The sequence below is a fragment of the Aythya fuligula genome, chromosome 10 (genome assembly GCF_009819795.1).
Source record: "Aythya fuligula isolate bAytFul2 chromosome 10, bAytFul2.pri, whole genome shotgun sequence".
NCBI classification, from domain to species: Eukaryota; Metazoa; Chordata; class Aves; order Anseriformes; family Anatidae; genus Aythya; species Aythya fuligula.
The window spans coordinates 4,992,362-5,009,624 of NC_045568.1; the positions used below are offsets into that span (position 1 = coordinate 4,992,362).

A 17,263-nucleotide genomic window follows, 5' to 3' on the forward strand; every position below is an offset into this window, starting at 1 on the left:
TGATTACACCGGAGAGCTGAAGTGCTAATAGGTAAAGTCTGTATTAATCACAAGCCTAAAGCACAACCTGTATGGTTCCACAGTATGTTTAAACACCGTTAGGGCTCTGGAGAAAGTCCAGGCAACTGGAAGGGAAAGAGATCTGGAACTGAAATGGGACAGGTAGGCAAGTTTTTCATGGATTAGGAATTTACACATTGACAGACTGAGACAGTCCAAAGTTCTTCTAGTGTGGCATTTCTGTCTTTCATAACTGTTAATTCAGGTGCTCTGAAAGAGAAAAGGTGCACAACGCCCTCCAGAAGGAAAAGTTTCATTTTAGTAGGATATACAAAAGCAGAACATCTGCACTGAAAAATTATTACAAAAATAAATAATAAAATAAAATAAAACAAAAAACAATTTAGGAAGTCTTGTCAAAAGATTTGGGAAAACATGATAAAAGGCTTAGGACATCTTTCAGACTATGTTTTTTAGGAAGTCTGATGAAGTTTACCACGTCACAAATGTTTGTTTTTTTTTTTTATGTCTTTGTAATATAGATGCTTATCTGTTTCTAAGGAAAGTATTGCATCATTATTTAAAAACAAACAAAAAAAGAAAAAAACTAAAACTTTGGGTGTAAGAATTGGGAAAGTAGCAAGAAAAAATCCTACCATCAAGCTGTTCATGCTCTCATCAGCTTTTGAGTACTTGTAACGCAAAGTTCAAACAGCAAACGTTGAACCACTGGACAGAATGAGAATGGCTATTGGCACCGTGTGGAGGACTGACTGGACTTGCACTGCACAACAGAGATGTCTTTAACTGGCAGAATGACAAGAACGTTTTAATTATGTGTTGGCTTGTGACATATTTAGATTTTCAAGAATGTGAGCTATCCTTCCTATTCCCATAGGAGAGTTAGGACTCTCCTTGAACTCTTAAGATATGGTTATACTCTGAAGAGAAACCATTTAAAATACACTCATGGATTCTGTCATGGCTCTTAATGGTTCCATAAGAAACAGGCAGAGTTGTTCTTGATCCCAAAAACTGGTTTCAGAAGCTTAGTGATTGTTTCACACATTATCGACATTATTGGGAATCCTGCAGACCAAAGCCTACTGTCAGTCACATCTCAGCAATCTGACTCTTTATGATCCAGCTTGGAAAGAGGATGAAAACTCAAAGGCAAGTCAGGACCTGGACATGACCCAACGCTGTGCCAGAGTAGTGCAATGATGAACTAGATATTAGCAATTCCAATTAAAAGAATAGTTTATACACATTCAGTATGAAGAAGAAACAACAGTAATGTGACATGATCCTAATTATAGAATACTAAATAATAGCAGAGTAAAAAGTTCAGAAACAGACAAAACTCGTTTCAGTAAAAGTTTTCTACCACAGTATAAGAAAGAAATTAAAGGAAGAGGGAAATTACAAATGACAAATGAGAAACTAGAAGAAACCACTTACACATGGAAAAAATATTCACTTTTGCTACTACTATTGCATACATTTAAGGTTCCATTCCTTGGCAACTTTCTAGAGCAACATGTCTGGAACATCACGAATCTTTCTGCATGGATCTACACGTAAGTATTGCTTACACTTTTGTGCCCCTTCTCCCTTGTAGAACTTGTTGAAGGCTTCAGACTCAAACTAGCCCCATGCTCCACGGAGCACATTCTCATGTGGTCTAAACCCCCTATTGGATATAATTTTACTGGCAATTTACACCTAACATAAAGGACATGCCCTAAGTGAAATTTATTCCAGATCAACAGACTAGGACACAGGCAAAGAGGTTTTAACGGCAGATTGTGAAAGCAAGGATGAAAGCAAGTGAGGGTCTTAAAGAACTTATAGATAAATTTCAAGTTACTCATTTTAAGAATGTGGTGCTATTCCATAACAAATCCTAGACTTCAGCCAGCAAACACATTGAAGAGATGGCACAAAACAAAAATTCTGGACAGTAAAAGCGTTAAAACAAAATGGAAGGTATTTGTTCCATAAGATTTTATAGTATTCAAACACAAAAATGATGTCAACAGCTCTCCATCAAGATCTGTCATCTTCTAATGGCTTTCCAGATGCGAGATATAGGTGTCATAGTTGCCTTCTCTGAGATATGGTCCCAAACACACTGCCATGTAATGCCATTGCATTTCTGTTAGATAGCTTAGAAAGAAGAGTAGGTCCCTCTGAGGCTGTTCACTCCCTATTCCCAACAGATCTGGTTAACTCCTAAGGAGCCATGGTGGCTGCTGGGTTGTACAGCAAAAAGATGAATTTGGGCTCTTCAGCACTGCCTAGGAAGTCATGGCAGAACAAATACAACTCCTACCTCCTCCATGAAGAAAGGTCAAAGTTTAGCTTCTTCTACTAAACAGCAGTATCTGCAGCTGAAGGGGCTGTGCCAAAATCCTGCCATTAAAGTACACACAAGCCAGTAAATAAACATGTTTATCTGTTAATGGTATTTGAATTTAAATGGTAATGGAAATGTTAATGGTATTTCATTTGAATGTATTCTCAAGATTTCTCACTCAGTAAACGCCCAGACATTGAATAAAAGCAAAATAAGAACAATTTTGGTCCACGAGGAGAAAGAAAACAACATTAAAGTTAGACAACGGAAGTTATTCTAAGTTACACTGAAGTGTTTCTGAACATCAGAGACATCTGGGAAGCATATGTACAGGAAGCAGCTCAGCCTCAGAGAATTGTATGTTACTGAAATTAGAGAGGTAAGGAAACATCATATTAACCCTGAGTTCTGAACTTTAAGATCTTGCATACTTCTGCAATTAAATAGATATTTCAATGTAAAGATGCAATGTAACCTTAACAGGATAATCAAAGTTTTACATATTTAAAATAATGATTAATGCTTATCAGATTTCTGAAAGATGTCTAGTTTTGAAGTTTCAGGTAATCAAAAACTGCAGAAGACTCTTACATACTCAGCAACTCCAAAAGATAAAAATGAGATGATTCCCTTTAAACTACCCTGATACTTGCTAATGATTTCAGTTGAACTACAGAAATGCAAATCAGCAAATCATTTAACTTCATAAGTAATTCTGTATATTAACAAACTGCTTTAAAACAGACATGGCACATTATCAATCTTATTGATCATTAACTAACCACCAAAAGATCAGCTTCCTATGGTTATTAGTCTTTTTAAAAAAAATGATTCATATACATATTGCAATGAAGTCAGCTAAACTGGACATTCCCTTAAAGCTTTGTAAGTAATCACATAAATGTTATTAATATAATAGTTACAAGAAATACAAACAATAAATAAGTATTGGAGACACTTAACGCAAACCTCAGCACATTTCAATAAATCTTCTTTTATGAATGGAATATGGGAGTCGCAGATATCCTTGCTTTTAGGTGAATTTGACCTGACAGAACTTCCTCTGATGTGGAGTAAGAGAGAAACTGTGAAATTATCTGCACCAGGTATTTGGAGCTTATGTTAAGGAACTAAAATAAACTGAAATAATTGGATTTACCAACTAGTTTTCATAATATATACAGGAAATACAGATTGCCAGATAAAGCAATTTGCATTTTCTTTGGAGCAAGATAGTACAGAGTCTCCACAAAATAAAGCCAGAAAAAGGATTTCTAATATATTTCTAAAATGCATCGCAAGATAAAAAACAATAGATTCAATTTGGTAGTAAGGTGCTTTGATATTTTACAATTTATTTTTATTTTTTAAATTCTTGAGAATCCATCAAGGATCCTCATACTACTGTTTGTGATAAATCATACTTGTAAAGCTATTCCTGATGCCACAATAATTGAAATACTTAAAATCCAGCCAAAATGAAAATCAGAATTGGTGTCTGTTAACACCTGTAAAATAGCATATGACAGCACTCAAGAATGGCACAGTTAGAGAACCAATGTCTTATTTCAGTTCAGAATTTCTCTGCAAGTTTTTACTGAATTAGTGAATCACCTTTAAAGCAAGTTTTACTACATAATAGCACATTCTCTAAGCTTCAGAGAAGACTAATCTTGATACAGACACATTTTGGTCTTTCCTGTGTAAATATAAGTCAAACCATGTTTTTTTCCATAGCATGAAATTATGAGATCTTTACAGAGAATAACATCTCCATTGACACAGGCAAGAACAACCATACTGAAACAAAGAAAAGGGAAATAATGACTATGTACTTCCATATAGCAAGCAACGTGGCATAGGCTGTACATGTAGGTTCTTACCTACTCCTGCTCACCTTTAAATAAAGGTGCAGTTTAATTCCCAGCAGCAGAATATTCTCAATCTCAATAATAAATTCTAACTAGTTCTAGCTAAAGGGGTATAAATGTAAAGATGAAAAAAAGGACATTTAGACATGCTGCTTAGACATGTCTGGTAACAAAGAAAATAAAAACTGGAACAAATAAAACACCAAACTTTACTTAAGCAGCATATTTTATACATAAACCAAAAAAAAAAAAAGACGAGAAGAAGAGCAGATTTAAACATAACCACATTGCTTTGGTTATTTACATAATAAAAATGAAAATAAGGAGAGTTATATCTATAACAGACGGTTTTTACGGTGAAGATATTCATGTCACTATGCGGTTTATAGTTGTTCATATTTGTAGCAGTCAGAATAGGTAAGCAATCATTAACTTGTCAAATAACAGATAAAAGGCAGCACTGCAGTCCAAAGTAGGTCATCTTCCACCTTATTCAGCTGATTTTCAGACTGTTTCATCATCACTCATGTCCCAGATCTGCAACAGAATAAAGCGTAATTTTAGTTTGTGGAGTTCAAACATGCTTTTAATATACCTTTATAAAATTAGTATTACTATTTAAAAGGACGGATAAATAACATTTATGGACTGTTGACTAGAATCAATGGAGCTTAACACTCAATTCGGTGCTTTTCTCTTCTGTTAACAACCTACATTGCACTCACTATTTTGGGGGTGTTTTTCAGCCTACTTCTCAGCATTTGTTCCTGAACTGTCAGATTGGCTATTTGCTATTTATTATCACTTACAGTAAGCAGTAGAGCAAAAACCAGACATTTAGTTTTGTTTTTCTGATTCATTAGCATGTGCTTGATCTGGATAATAACTTAAAATAAATAGCATACTTTACTAGAAACTGCAGAAAATTTTCAAGACACTCATGAAGAACTAGTTGTTCTCCAACAAACTAGAGAATTATTTTTGCACCCAAATATTAGATCTCATAAATGGCAACATAAAGATGAAAAGCTAAGTAAAAAATTGTTCTTTTTATTTGTTTTAAAACATGTTTTATTGTTTAAAAAAAAAAAAAAAAAAAAAAAGAAAATTTACACAGATTACTTCTACAGTTCTGTGTAACTGTACTTTTATTTTGCTACTTGTCCATGTTCAGTGAGCATTTGTAGATTGGGGGAAAAAAGTATTTTCACAGAACACCAAGGAATCTGGCATCCTTACGAACATACTGAAGTGAGGGTTACAAATTCATACCAGTTACCATGACCTTAAGAAAAATACAGAGACTTGAAAGCAAAACTAATTGAAAAAATCAAACATGACCATATTCTGAATACATTCTACAAACTTTCTTCTAGGAAAATGTGGGTGCTCTCAAAAGGTTTTTATGATTATTTTATTTTGAGGTTTAGTTCATGGCAAATACCCTCTTTCCAGTTGGCAGGGCTTGTAGTAGTTTGGGATCAGGACTAAGACAGGTACAGAGCTTTCAGCTGGATTTGGCTCTGACCTGCTTGGTTCTGATCATCTGAATAGAGCAAGCTCATCTCTGCCAGCAAAGAGCCACCAATATGTGGACATTTCTTCAGGATCATTCAAACTTTTCTAAAACCTTTCAGAGTTCAACACAACAAAATGGTATAACAGAAAACTTCACAGTCAAGAACACGGAGATAATGGTGGTACATCACGTTTGGGTAAGATTTAAACTTTTTAATACCAATACATAAATTCTGTTGGTAACATTAGCTTGCTTTAAAATTGTGTATTCTACTTCCCAATAAAAAGTATCAAGATGTGCAAAGGTACCAAAATGTGTTCATGGCTGGTCCGCACACATTGGTGTTAGACAAATAATAACTACACACAACCACATTTCTGGACAGGTGACAAAGAATACTTACCTATAGTTTTAGTAAAACCCTGCATGATAAAATGTGATATTTCTGGAATTTGAAAATATCCTGAAAAAGGCTCTTCATATCCAACCCCAGGAAGCAATTAGTCATATAAAATCAAAGCTTTCTATGCAGTTCTACAAGCTGTGTAAAATGAAAACTCTGAATGGCAGGATTTTCTCAGTTCCTAGAAGCGTTGCAAAATGGTGGTGTAAATCCTTATGGAAAATACTGAAGGAACAGTTTGTTTACAAAAGGAAAAAAGAGTTTTCATCCTGCCCTAGATGAGCAGCTTGGAGCTTGCCAAGGCAAACACAAATGTCCAGCTCACCAGTCAGGGTCAAGGATGTGGAAAATAAATACGAAAAACAAAATCTTTAAATAGCGTTTATGGTATGATTCAAACTGGCAATCAGCAAGAAATCCAAAGTTCAGACTGATAGCCCATCTTTGTCTAGCCTACTCTCATTTTTGAGAACAAAGCCCATAGTTATTAACCCTCAAAAACCACTCCCCCATGAGAAAGAAACGCAATAAATACTTTTAAAAATGCCATGAGGTGATTCAAAGGCAAAAGAGAAAGAAGCTGACTGAGATCCCTAAAAGTCTTCTTTATCTACTAAACAGATACACTGGGAGCAGAGCCAGCGTCTCTGCTCCGTGCTTTCCCATCATCAGTTCTGATCTGAGCAGTGTGGGTGAGAAGGCAAGTACACTCTGCTTGGTTTTTGGTTTGCCTTTTTTTTTTAATTAAAAAAAAAAAAAAAAAGGCTGGTAAGGCTGCCAGTTACATTAGTAATTATGTGATATGGAAACAATTCCCTCCAGAAAGTGCCTAGCTGTTGCATTGTTCCTGTGAGGCTCAGAGAGCCTTCTGGCTTTACACCTGTGATGTGCAACGCCTGTGTTACGCTGACACCCCGTATGGCACAAAGAGCAGCTCCGACAACGCTGTAACTCCACTTTGGGAGGAAAAGGGGAATAACAGAATAACAGAGTTTTCTGTTCAGCCTCAATAGCCAGGGACAGGCAACCCATAGAGGGCCTCAAGTAACTTGAAGACTTACAGCCCAAGCACAGCTCCAGCGCTCCAGCCCATTGCACAGCCGGCGGCAGTGCCTACAAGGCAGCCTGAGCTCCTGGCTGGGGGAGAAGCACTGCTCAGCCTCAGATTGCTTCAAAAACCTGGCACCTGGCTGCATGCTCGAGCCCAGGCCCTTCCTTCAAAGCAGCTCTGAAAACCTGAACAGTGCAAAATGGGCTGGGCGGCACATTCACACGAGTCTCCTGCCTTTGTACCTTGCAGCTCTCTGCTGATGCAAGGCTCTGACACACAGCTGGTAGATCAGAAAGACCAGCCGTGCCTCTTTACTACTCGTAGGTCTAGTATTAGCTCCAATTTTATCTAGCTTTACATGGCTAGAATGTAAAGTGCACCTGGGTATTTGAGTAACTCCAGCTACACAGCGACGCTACAGAGCTAAGGCCCTGGAAACACAGCATTGTTAACAGCAGCAGGAAAGGGAAGAGAAAAGAACAACAAGCCAATTGTTTCCTATCTAAAGCACACCTCTTTTCTAGGAGTCTTATAAAAATATTTGCAGAAAGGCTGAAACTGAGGTTCCAGGTATTTAAATGTGATGTTTAATGTCAATCTCATCCTGGATTGAGGAGAATTATTTTTAACATTTGAACAGCATGCTCATATTTTACTTCCAGGAGACAGACTTCTCTCTATGGCAGTGACAAGGTGACTGAGCAAGAGGTGCAAGACAGTTTTATAAGACAGTTTACACTTCGTCTGCTTATCAGAGCTGGCACAACCCCGGCACTGCGTGATGAAGCTTCCTACAAGTCTCTGAAGAGTGAAGTACTGCCTTAATAAATCATGTGCAGCGCGGAGGGGAGAACATGGAAAAGAAGGGGAAAATTCAACACAAAAGCTAAAAATTGCACGCTAACCTAAAGAAAACAAGCTATACTACACTGCACAGAAGAATTTGTATTATATGTCAGTACTGATAACTAAATTCCAATACTTCATGGGCTCTCAGTTAATAGCAGGACATCTTTCCGTGAAAAGACATTTAAATGACATGCTCTATTACTACGCCAACTTTGGTTATTACTTTGAAACTGTGGAACTTTTACAGAGCAGAAATCAAGAAACACAGAAAGGCACGAAAGACAATATCTAAAATGATCTAAAATGATCAGGTTCTTCACGCCAAGAACCTGACACCCCGCTTGAGCTGTGAATGCGGATTTTGTTCTCACCTCTCCTCAGTCCTGCAGCACACCTGGCTCAGTCAACCTAAATGCAGCTACAGGTAATGACAGGAGAAGTCATAAAATAGGAAGATAATAAACTAGCTGTCAAAATCAACCTTTTTTCTTTCTTTCTTTCTTTTTTTTTTTTTAAACACAAATCTGGCCAGATTACCTCAATGCACCTGTTTTTTTCAAGTACTTGCTTTTACATTCAAACTGCCATGCAGAGGGTGTTAAATTTCAGGTGGAAATTACGGCTATTCAGGATAAGAGAATTCCTGCACTTGTTTTCTTGAAATGACAAGTATTATTTTCTTACATAATAGGAAAAAATGGGGGAAAAAAAGTGTATTAATGTAACTGTTCACAAGTTCCCAGTGACTGATTTTAAGCAGTTTCTGATTGCATCTTCAATAATCCCACTGAAATGAGTGGGATTTCTCTTCCTACACCAAGAACACCTGGTAGCATTCACATATGGAAACACAGCTCCATCTCTTAGAATTCAATTTCATGTGCAATTCAAATACAGAACTACTGTTCACCTTATAAACATGCCTGCAAGAATATCAGCATATCCCAAGGGGATTTTTTTAAGGTTTCTTGCCAGCATGGATCCAGCAGCAATTGCCACAGGACTGGCTGCCTCATTAAGAGAGGCGAAGCAAACAAACACCATGCCCCACGCACTGCTTTCCACACGCACCTGAGAGAAATTTACAGACACGTGTATCAAATGCACGCCGCTCAGAAAACCACAGTATTTACTATGTTGTAGCTGCTCCAAAGACGGTGAAGAGTAAGGAAAAAGTAAAATTCTGCAGGCAGAGGTGAGGCTAAAAATCAGATGTTACTTGCATCAAACAGCACCGGTGGGTATCACTTGAGAACAGGCAGCTTTCCAGGCCAATTAAGCCTCTTCATATCTTACTTCCCAATTTAGAAATGTACCCTTACTCAGGAAGGCTAAACAAATGAATACATATATATATTCAAGCATTTTAAATTTAAAGAAATTTAATTATTTTACATCTATAAAAGTGAGCTTTTTGATAGATATTAGGTCAAACATGTTTTTATTCTACACTCAAGCAGAGAGACAGTATATCAGAGCTTCTGTCAGCCTCACCTACTTGACAAAGCATGTTTATTTGTGTATGTAAATATAACGTACAATCAGATGAACTAGCTACAGCAGGCTGCATTAACAGTACTTGTGTGGCTCATTCAATATTCTTCCTGGTCCAGTGACTGCATCTTTCAGGAATGGCAACAGAAATGAAATTGCAACTTGAAATTCATTAAGTGTATGCAAGTTCCAACATGTAACTTTTTCAAACTTTACTGTACGGACTGAGGGATGCTAATTATAAAGTTCAGCACCCTCCTTTCATCTTGGGTAGTGATGCACAGTAAGTCCCACCCTTCATCTTACTGCAACTGAAAACAAACTTCAAGCATTTTGCATATTTAACATCTCCTTACTTATCCCCTTTCCCACAGGAAAAAAAAAGAAAAAAAAAAAGAAAGAAAAGCTGTCCACAAACAGCCAACATGAACACGATTCTCCATTAGCGAGAGCATTTAGCTTTACTTAGAATTTATACTGAGATGCATGCCAATGCCTGCATAGTGCACTTCTACAGTGAAGTATTTTCTTTGCTGTCTAAGAAACTAAGGCCATGCACCTAAATAAGGAGTCACTCTTGCTCACAGTGGAAACAGCCTATCGTACCATAATTGCAGCGGTTCCCCCACAACAGCTGTTCACCCAATCCACACCTATCTATGCTGCTCCAACAGGTCCCTATTTCTGCAGCAGGACAGAGTTATGTTTTTCAGAAGTGGCTGTCCACCTGCTCTAACAGAACTGTGGCCAGCAAAACTATAGCCAAAATCAGCTTTATTTTACCTTACAGCTTACGCCATAGATATTCCTTACATGACATTTAACAAGGTGAGATGTCCCTGCAGGAGGGACAGAAAACCCTGAAGGAGAGAATACCCAGGTGTCAGGGGTCATTACAGCCATCCCAAAGGAAACTATTTCTAACAGCAAGCCAGAGATCTAAGCACGTTTCTGATACAAGCATACCGGTAGGCTCTCCTACCCTGGGGCTGCATGTTTGAAGAATTAACTACAGACTAAGAGATCTTTCTGGCTTCAGCTGTTGCAGAAATTACATACTTACACACACACACAAATAGATTAACCTAAAAAAAATCAGAGGCTTATAAAACTGCATTTCCTTCTCCAGGCTGCTTTATTTATATAGCAGGTAGTGCAAATAGTGGATATTCTTTCCAGATCCCTATCCACAACGGTCCTATCCTAGCTAGTTTACACTGCTGACAAATTCCTGGCACCCCTGCTACCTACACACATCCCTTTTTTCTGTCTCTGCTAGAAACTTCACAGCCCTCCCAGTTCAAATGGTTTAAAGCCTCGCAATAACATTCACCTCCAACTCTGCTTTTGTCAATGAGGGCGTCCCTGAAGGATGCTTGTTTTCCCTTTATAGACTTTCCAAAATTCTGCATCTTCAGCCCATAACCACAGCTTAAAATCTAACTAATGATTTTAACCTGCAGCTACCATTATTCTCCCTACTATATCCATACCTCTCATGCACAGCCTCACTTTTCACAGGAACTGGAAACATTGCCCCTCTTCGCATCGCCCTGCTGCCTTCATCTGGCTACCTGCAGTATGGTTAAGAACCTTGTGATCACCGTTTCAGGACATCTCTTCTGATTTCCTTTTGTGTCCTCTATCCTATCAAGCTACAGGTGTCTAGCATTTGTTTTTCCGCCCTTCTATTGTTAGTTCAGTACTCATAGCCCTTTTTCCTGAGCACTCAGTGTTCTAGGAGGCTGGGACAGAGGGATCACAACCTTTTTCTGAAAACCTCCTCTTCCAGGATGGGCTTTACACTAGACTGAACTGCCTACATTCCTTGCAGCAGTTGGTCAGCCTGCCGCCTCAGCCAGCTCCTTAGCACAGGGTCTCAGCCAGCTCACACACTTGAAGCCAGACCAGTTTCTAAGCATCCTGCAGAACTGGCACTTGAAGGTTTTAAATACTTCCAAAGGTAGATTTAAGTAGAAAAAGGCAAATAAACAATGCAGATTTTATTATTGTTGTTTAGACTGTAAACTTTTAGATTGAAAATCTTTTACATATCTTCTGTGTTTCAAACAGATATACAAAGAGTAGCACTCAGCAGTAATTAGTACTTTCTGCTTTTATAGTAGTTTTCCCAGCTGTTTCATTGTATTATATGAAAACATTCTTAATTTTTTTTTTTTACACAATTAAAAGATAGTTAACAATCCAATAAAACAAACAAAAGCAAACAAAGTGCATACAAGTTTTATAGTAAAAACAAAAAAAAGCCTCAGACACACAGACACATTTCCTTCAATTGTTTCTTTTTGTGCCAGGAAAAAACAAAGCAGAGAAGCAAGCAAATAGAAAACCAATCCCCCTCCGCAGTCAGATCACCTCTGACTGGTCTTTGGAGCTGCAAAGGCAATTTTTCAGGGCATGGCACTTGGGTTGTTGGGATGATATCTACCTATGGGGGTACTTTCTACTACAAAGTCTTTTCCTCAGGCTCTTAAAAACTGAAAACAAGTAAGTGTGAAAACAAACAACCACCCCCCAGCAAGCAGATGTGATGATTTCCATTACCATATTTTGGTGTGGGATTTGAAACTTTATTTTACTAGCACCAAAAGGCAATTATCCAAACAGAAGTTGTTTGAATGAAGCCACAATTAATTTAAATATCGTCATAGCAATGATCAGCACTCATAAATCCTTTGACTGAACTGAAAATAAAAACACTAGAGTATACAAAAGTATACACTCAAATTCTTTTCCTCATTCGATAAGCCCAGATTTTACAGTTTTAAATGTAAAAAGATACATCTCCAAAAAAAAATTGCAACAGAGATACAAATGCACGTTTACTTGAAAAGGGTTTCACAAATTTGTACAGGAAATCCGAATCATATGCATAAATGGATGTGTCAAAATAATTATCACGATCTACACGCCCGAACCTATTCCATTCCAGCTACACAGACTTTGCTTTGCTGTAAATGAGCAGCTTGCCATGTTCCACCCCGGCTTTTTAATTCACAAGTGACACATAACTGCTATGGAAGATCTGTAAATTAGTTTTCAGGTCATACAAATCAAACATTTCAGTTACTGTGATTAAAAAAGAGCAGCAGTTTTACAATACAGGCTACTTCATGTGACTTTCAGAGGTAAACAATTCAGACAAATCTTAAAGAGATTATAAAACATGATACCTAAAGTCCACTCGGTTCGATGTGGGATCACAGATGCACTGACTGAGCTGGACTGGAGGTACCGTGCAGGTGTTTTTGTCAAATCCTCCCCTCAAAGTACGCCAACTAGATGGGGTTGTTCAGACCCTTGTCCGGCTGAGTTTTAACTATTTCTGAGATTTCACCACCTCTCTAGGAAACCTGTTCTGGCGTTTGACCACGCTCATGCTGATTTTTTTATTCCCTTTCTAACTGGAAGTTATTACATCACAACTTCTGCCTGATGGCTCTCATCATTTCATTCTGCACCTCTGTCTTCTCTGTACATTGCCATCAGGTCGCTGAAGACAACAATTACACATTCTCTGCTCAGCCTTCTTAAACCTGAACAAATCCGGGTCTCCCAGCCTACAGACATGTGCTGTGCACCCTCTAATCATGTTTGTGGCCTTACACCCAACTCCTTCCAGCACGTCACATCTATTCACTGAGCTATCATCTGAGACTCAAAAACTTCTTGTGAAGCTCACCAATCAATGGTAAACAGGAATCCTTCATAAAAACAGGCAAATGTTAAAGGGTACATCAATACAGAACATTTTCTTAGTTGAAAAACCCCGAATTTGAGAATTTTACCTTAAAAAGCAAGACATATAGATCACTCTAAAGAACCATGCTCCCAAACTGAAGCTGGCAAACACAAACCAAATATGCATTACTCTAAATAATCCTGGAGTCAACACTATGGATCTTTTTCAGCTCAAGTCCCATTATCAGAAAACAGTATTTGGCAGAAAAAGTGATACAGGCTTCCCACATGCTGTTATGTCATCTTACATGCATATTTTGCATGCCTCTTTAGTATAAAGATATTTCCTCTAGTGTGTTGTATATAATGCATAAGTAATAGAAAACTTGAAAAACAATCAAAATATTATCTTGCTACAGTTTTGATTTATCCAGTGACCTCACTGATCTCATCACTGCTTCCATGGAGATACATGTGGTGTATACACAACATCTCTAGCTTGTGGAGGAGGCATGAAGAAGTGATGGAAAACTTTCTCCTCTCTCTTCCTATGCAGGAAAAATGCTCTTCATTTTGTTAGAAACTAAAATAATTTCTGAACACACCAGGTGAAACTAAGCAAATGTAAGAAGATGGTTTGCAGTCCTAGAACACATAAATGATACTGCAGTAATCAGATTTTTATTTCATGTAATTCACTCCAAAACCTTAGAGAACATAAGTATCAGAATCTTGCATATCAGTTTTCCCCATGATTATTATTAAAATCTTACACGTCACTTTTCCCATGATGTTTATCAAATAGCATAAAATGAACATAACATACAAAATTGCAAGCATCAGTATAAAAGCACAATTATTAAATATTTAGATATTGAAGGCAGAGATGTTCTAGAAACACAACAGGCAGAGAAGGTTTATGGCTAAGTTCTGCTAGAACCGTGTTCTTTCAAGTGGACAAAAAAATTAACATGAGGAAGCAGAAAGTGCATCCGCAAAACCAGACCTCTGTAAGCATGCTGCCTCGCTCTTACTGCATTTGCTATGCCCGTGCATCACACAACTTTCTCTATAATATAGGCAGCTTTAAATTCATTTAAAAACCTAGCTAGTGACTCAGGAAATGTCTCAAAAACCACAAATCCAGCCTAGATTCACCTGAAAATTTTTACTAGCATCAGAATTATTTTACGATAACCGATCTCATTAGTATGCAACTGAACCAACAAGAATCCTGATTAAACTGTACACAGTGTGTGTGCTAGGAGGGTCTTGCATGACTTCAGATTCTGTAACCCTCTTCAAAATTGCTTTAGATTTTCTGACCACTAAATTTCAACATCCTTTGGGCTAACGGATCTTTTGTGAATACTTGTATGTGTCCAAGCTATCACATCTCCATGTCTAATTCCCTCGTTTTCCCTTTCCTTATACCTATCTGTCCTGCTGGACTTGCTTTAACAAAGTGTTGGCCTTTTCCATTTGCAGAATGCAGTCACAAAACCATGCTTGAACTAGTTCCCAACTGTCCATGAACCTATTTCAACCTGACAGCACAAAACTGGTCAAAGTTGGCATGACCATGCCAAGTGATGTGCTTCTCATGTACAGCAACTTGTTCACCAAGTCAAAACTCAAATTCCTTCTGCTGCACTTTATTAACTTGAACCCAATGATCTGGAAAAGAAGAGCGCCAACCTTTGCCCCGCCAATGTAATATATGTGGTACTAAACAATCCTTTGATTACAAGTCTATTTAGTCAAGTCAAGACTAGCACGGCACTGTTACTTGTAAGTTTTCCCTAGGATTGCAGTCACACGAAGGACGCAGCGAGCCACGCTATGGAGCTAAGGCAGAGTACATTGCAGATGTGCTGCAGGAAAGGCTTCCAATTGCTTACAAGCCAAACAGCTTGTTTTGGCTCAGAATGCTCTTCCCCACCCCCCACCCCATATGGGACTACTTTGATCTTTTTGCCTATTATATGAATGCAATTACACTGAGTTTATGGGATCAACAGGGACCACAGAAAGAACACGTTAATCCAACTGTGAGCGCCGGAGTGAGCAGCTACTTTTAAAAACTTGATTGCAATCAAATAGCAAACACAGTCAGTATGTTTTCAAAATGGGAGTAAAACCCAAGACTGTTAAATGATTTTTATTCCCCACAAAATTCACCTTAAAACAAGCAACAAGTCTCCTGCACCATGAATGCATACTTTACCTCTTTGTGGCACTGAGTTTACATGATCTTAAATATAGCATCTCTTCATTTCACCACCAACTCCTCCCCCAAAGAAAGAACCGGAATATACTTAGGAGGTTGTTCTGCATAACTTTGAGCAATGAAGTCTTTGAATTCAAACATCAAGTTGTAAAACATGACAGGGCCTAACAAGGTATCTTCTCATACTGTGATTCCCAGCAGGTTGTGTAAGCCAAGGGACATCAGACTACGCAGCCACCCAACTGAGCCGTAAGCCCAGACCTACAAGCTGCAGCAGAGAGCAGCGCTGCCATCACATCCGACATTGCATCTCTTTTCCGAGAGGACCAGGCTCAAGCAGCAGAGTGATGATGTGCTGTTGGTGATGCTTTCTTTTCAGATGACATTACAATTATTCTCATTTATGAACATGTAAGATCATGTTACGTTAAAAAAAATCTTTCATTCAAGTAATAAACAATCCTTAAACTTTTACTCAGCTTATAAAGCTCTTCAATTCTTATAGAGCTTACAATAAACAGAAACTAAAAGGAACAGGTGATTACAGCTATTGCATAGGAGATAAGGGGAGATTTGATATAAACCAAAACACAGAAGTTACTCTTACAAATAATTGAAACATTAAGTTCCTCTTTTCAAACTGAAGAAAAATCTGAGGGAGCACTCTCAAAACATTAATTTAAATGTTTGGGTCTAAGCTTGAGAAATCTAAGATTGTATTGAATAACTACATTATAGATGTCAGGCAGGCCAATGATTTTATCAAAATTAAACACCTTACAAGAGCTATTTTGATTATCTTTCTATATTTTGATGGCATATGACCTTGATCCCTAAATATGAATTTTGTTTTGTGCAAGCTGGCAGACCTATCCTGCACCGTGCGCACTACAAAGCTGTATTCTGGCCCACAGATCCATATATATTCATCTCCTTCTTAACCATTCTGACTTACACTGAACTTCAATAATATTTTTGGAATATCCTTACAGAAGAATTAGCATTGTACTCAACTATTGTTTACAGCAGAAGACAAAGAAAAAAAATCTAACACAAAGTATGGTTTTCCTAGGAAATCATTTTCCTAGGAAACCATTCTTCCAAAGCATCCTGAATGGAAGCTCAAAATTTGAGTTTTGTATTTTCTATGGAGCTGACCACATGTATTGGATTTAACTTTCAAATGCCTGCTACTCTATCACAAAAAATATTTAAAAGCTCTTATGTAATCCTACTATTTCTTTTCTGATAGATTAATGCATTAGAATTCTATTGGAACAGTTTTCCTCTTCATAACAGTACAGAAAACTCTGTTGCAACTAAGAACCGAGGTTTTGTTTTCCTCCACATTTTATTTTTTTTTACTACTGGTATCAAGAGATATTCAAGAGATATTTTCAAAAGAGCTAAATCCAAATTTGAGTCGTACTATATCCAGGTTGTGGATCTAAGACTATAAAAGTAACAACACGGAGAAAAGGAGATTCAAAAGACATAAATAAAGTTTGGTTTCTTCATAACTGTAAGTGAGGAAGTATTTAGCACCAGTCATTTCTGCCTTTGAAATCCTTTTTTTTTTTTTTTCCCCCCAGTAATTCAGTCCATCCTGGGTATTAGATTAAATGCTGCCTTTCTTTGAGGCACACATCAAGACGACTTTAAGCCATACCACAACCATTTTTAACATCTTCCTGTCTGTCCAGAGGCCCTCAGTAAAGCCCACATCATCTTATGCTTTAAATTCCCTTAATTTTCTCAGTGTTCTGAGAGTTATGCTGATTGCTT

General features: G+C 37.7%; 1 protein-coding gene across 3 annotated transcripts in view; it reads right to left on the reverse strand.

The window, feature by feature from the left end:
- Positions 1 to 4,490: 4,490 nt before the first annotated feature.
- The window catches only part of ATG7 (autophagy related 7), a 102,413-nt gene continuing 89,640 nt past the window's right edge, over positions 4,491 to 17,263 (reverse strand). For all 3 annotated transcript variants that reach the window (XM_032194377.1, XM_032194375.1, XM_032194376.1), the window contains exon 19: positions 4,491 to 4,767. In XM_032194377.1, the coding sequence (XP_032050268.1) occupies positions 4,735 to 4,767 (33 nt within the window). In that variant the 3' untranslated portion in view covers positions 4,491 to 4,734. The remainder of the gene's footprint in view (positions 4,768 to 17,263) is intronic.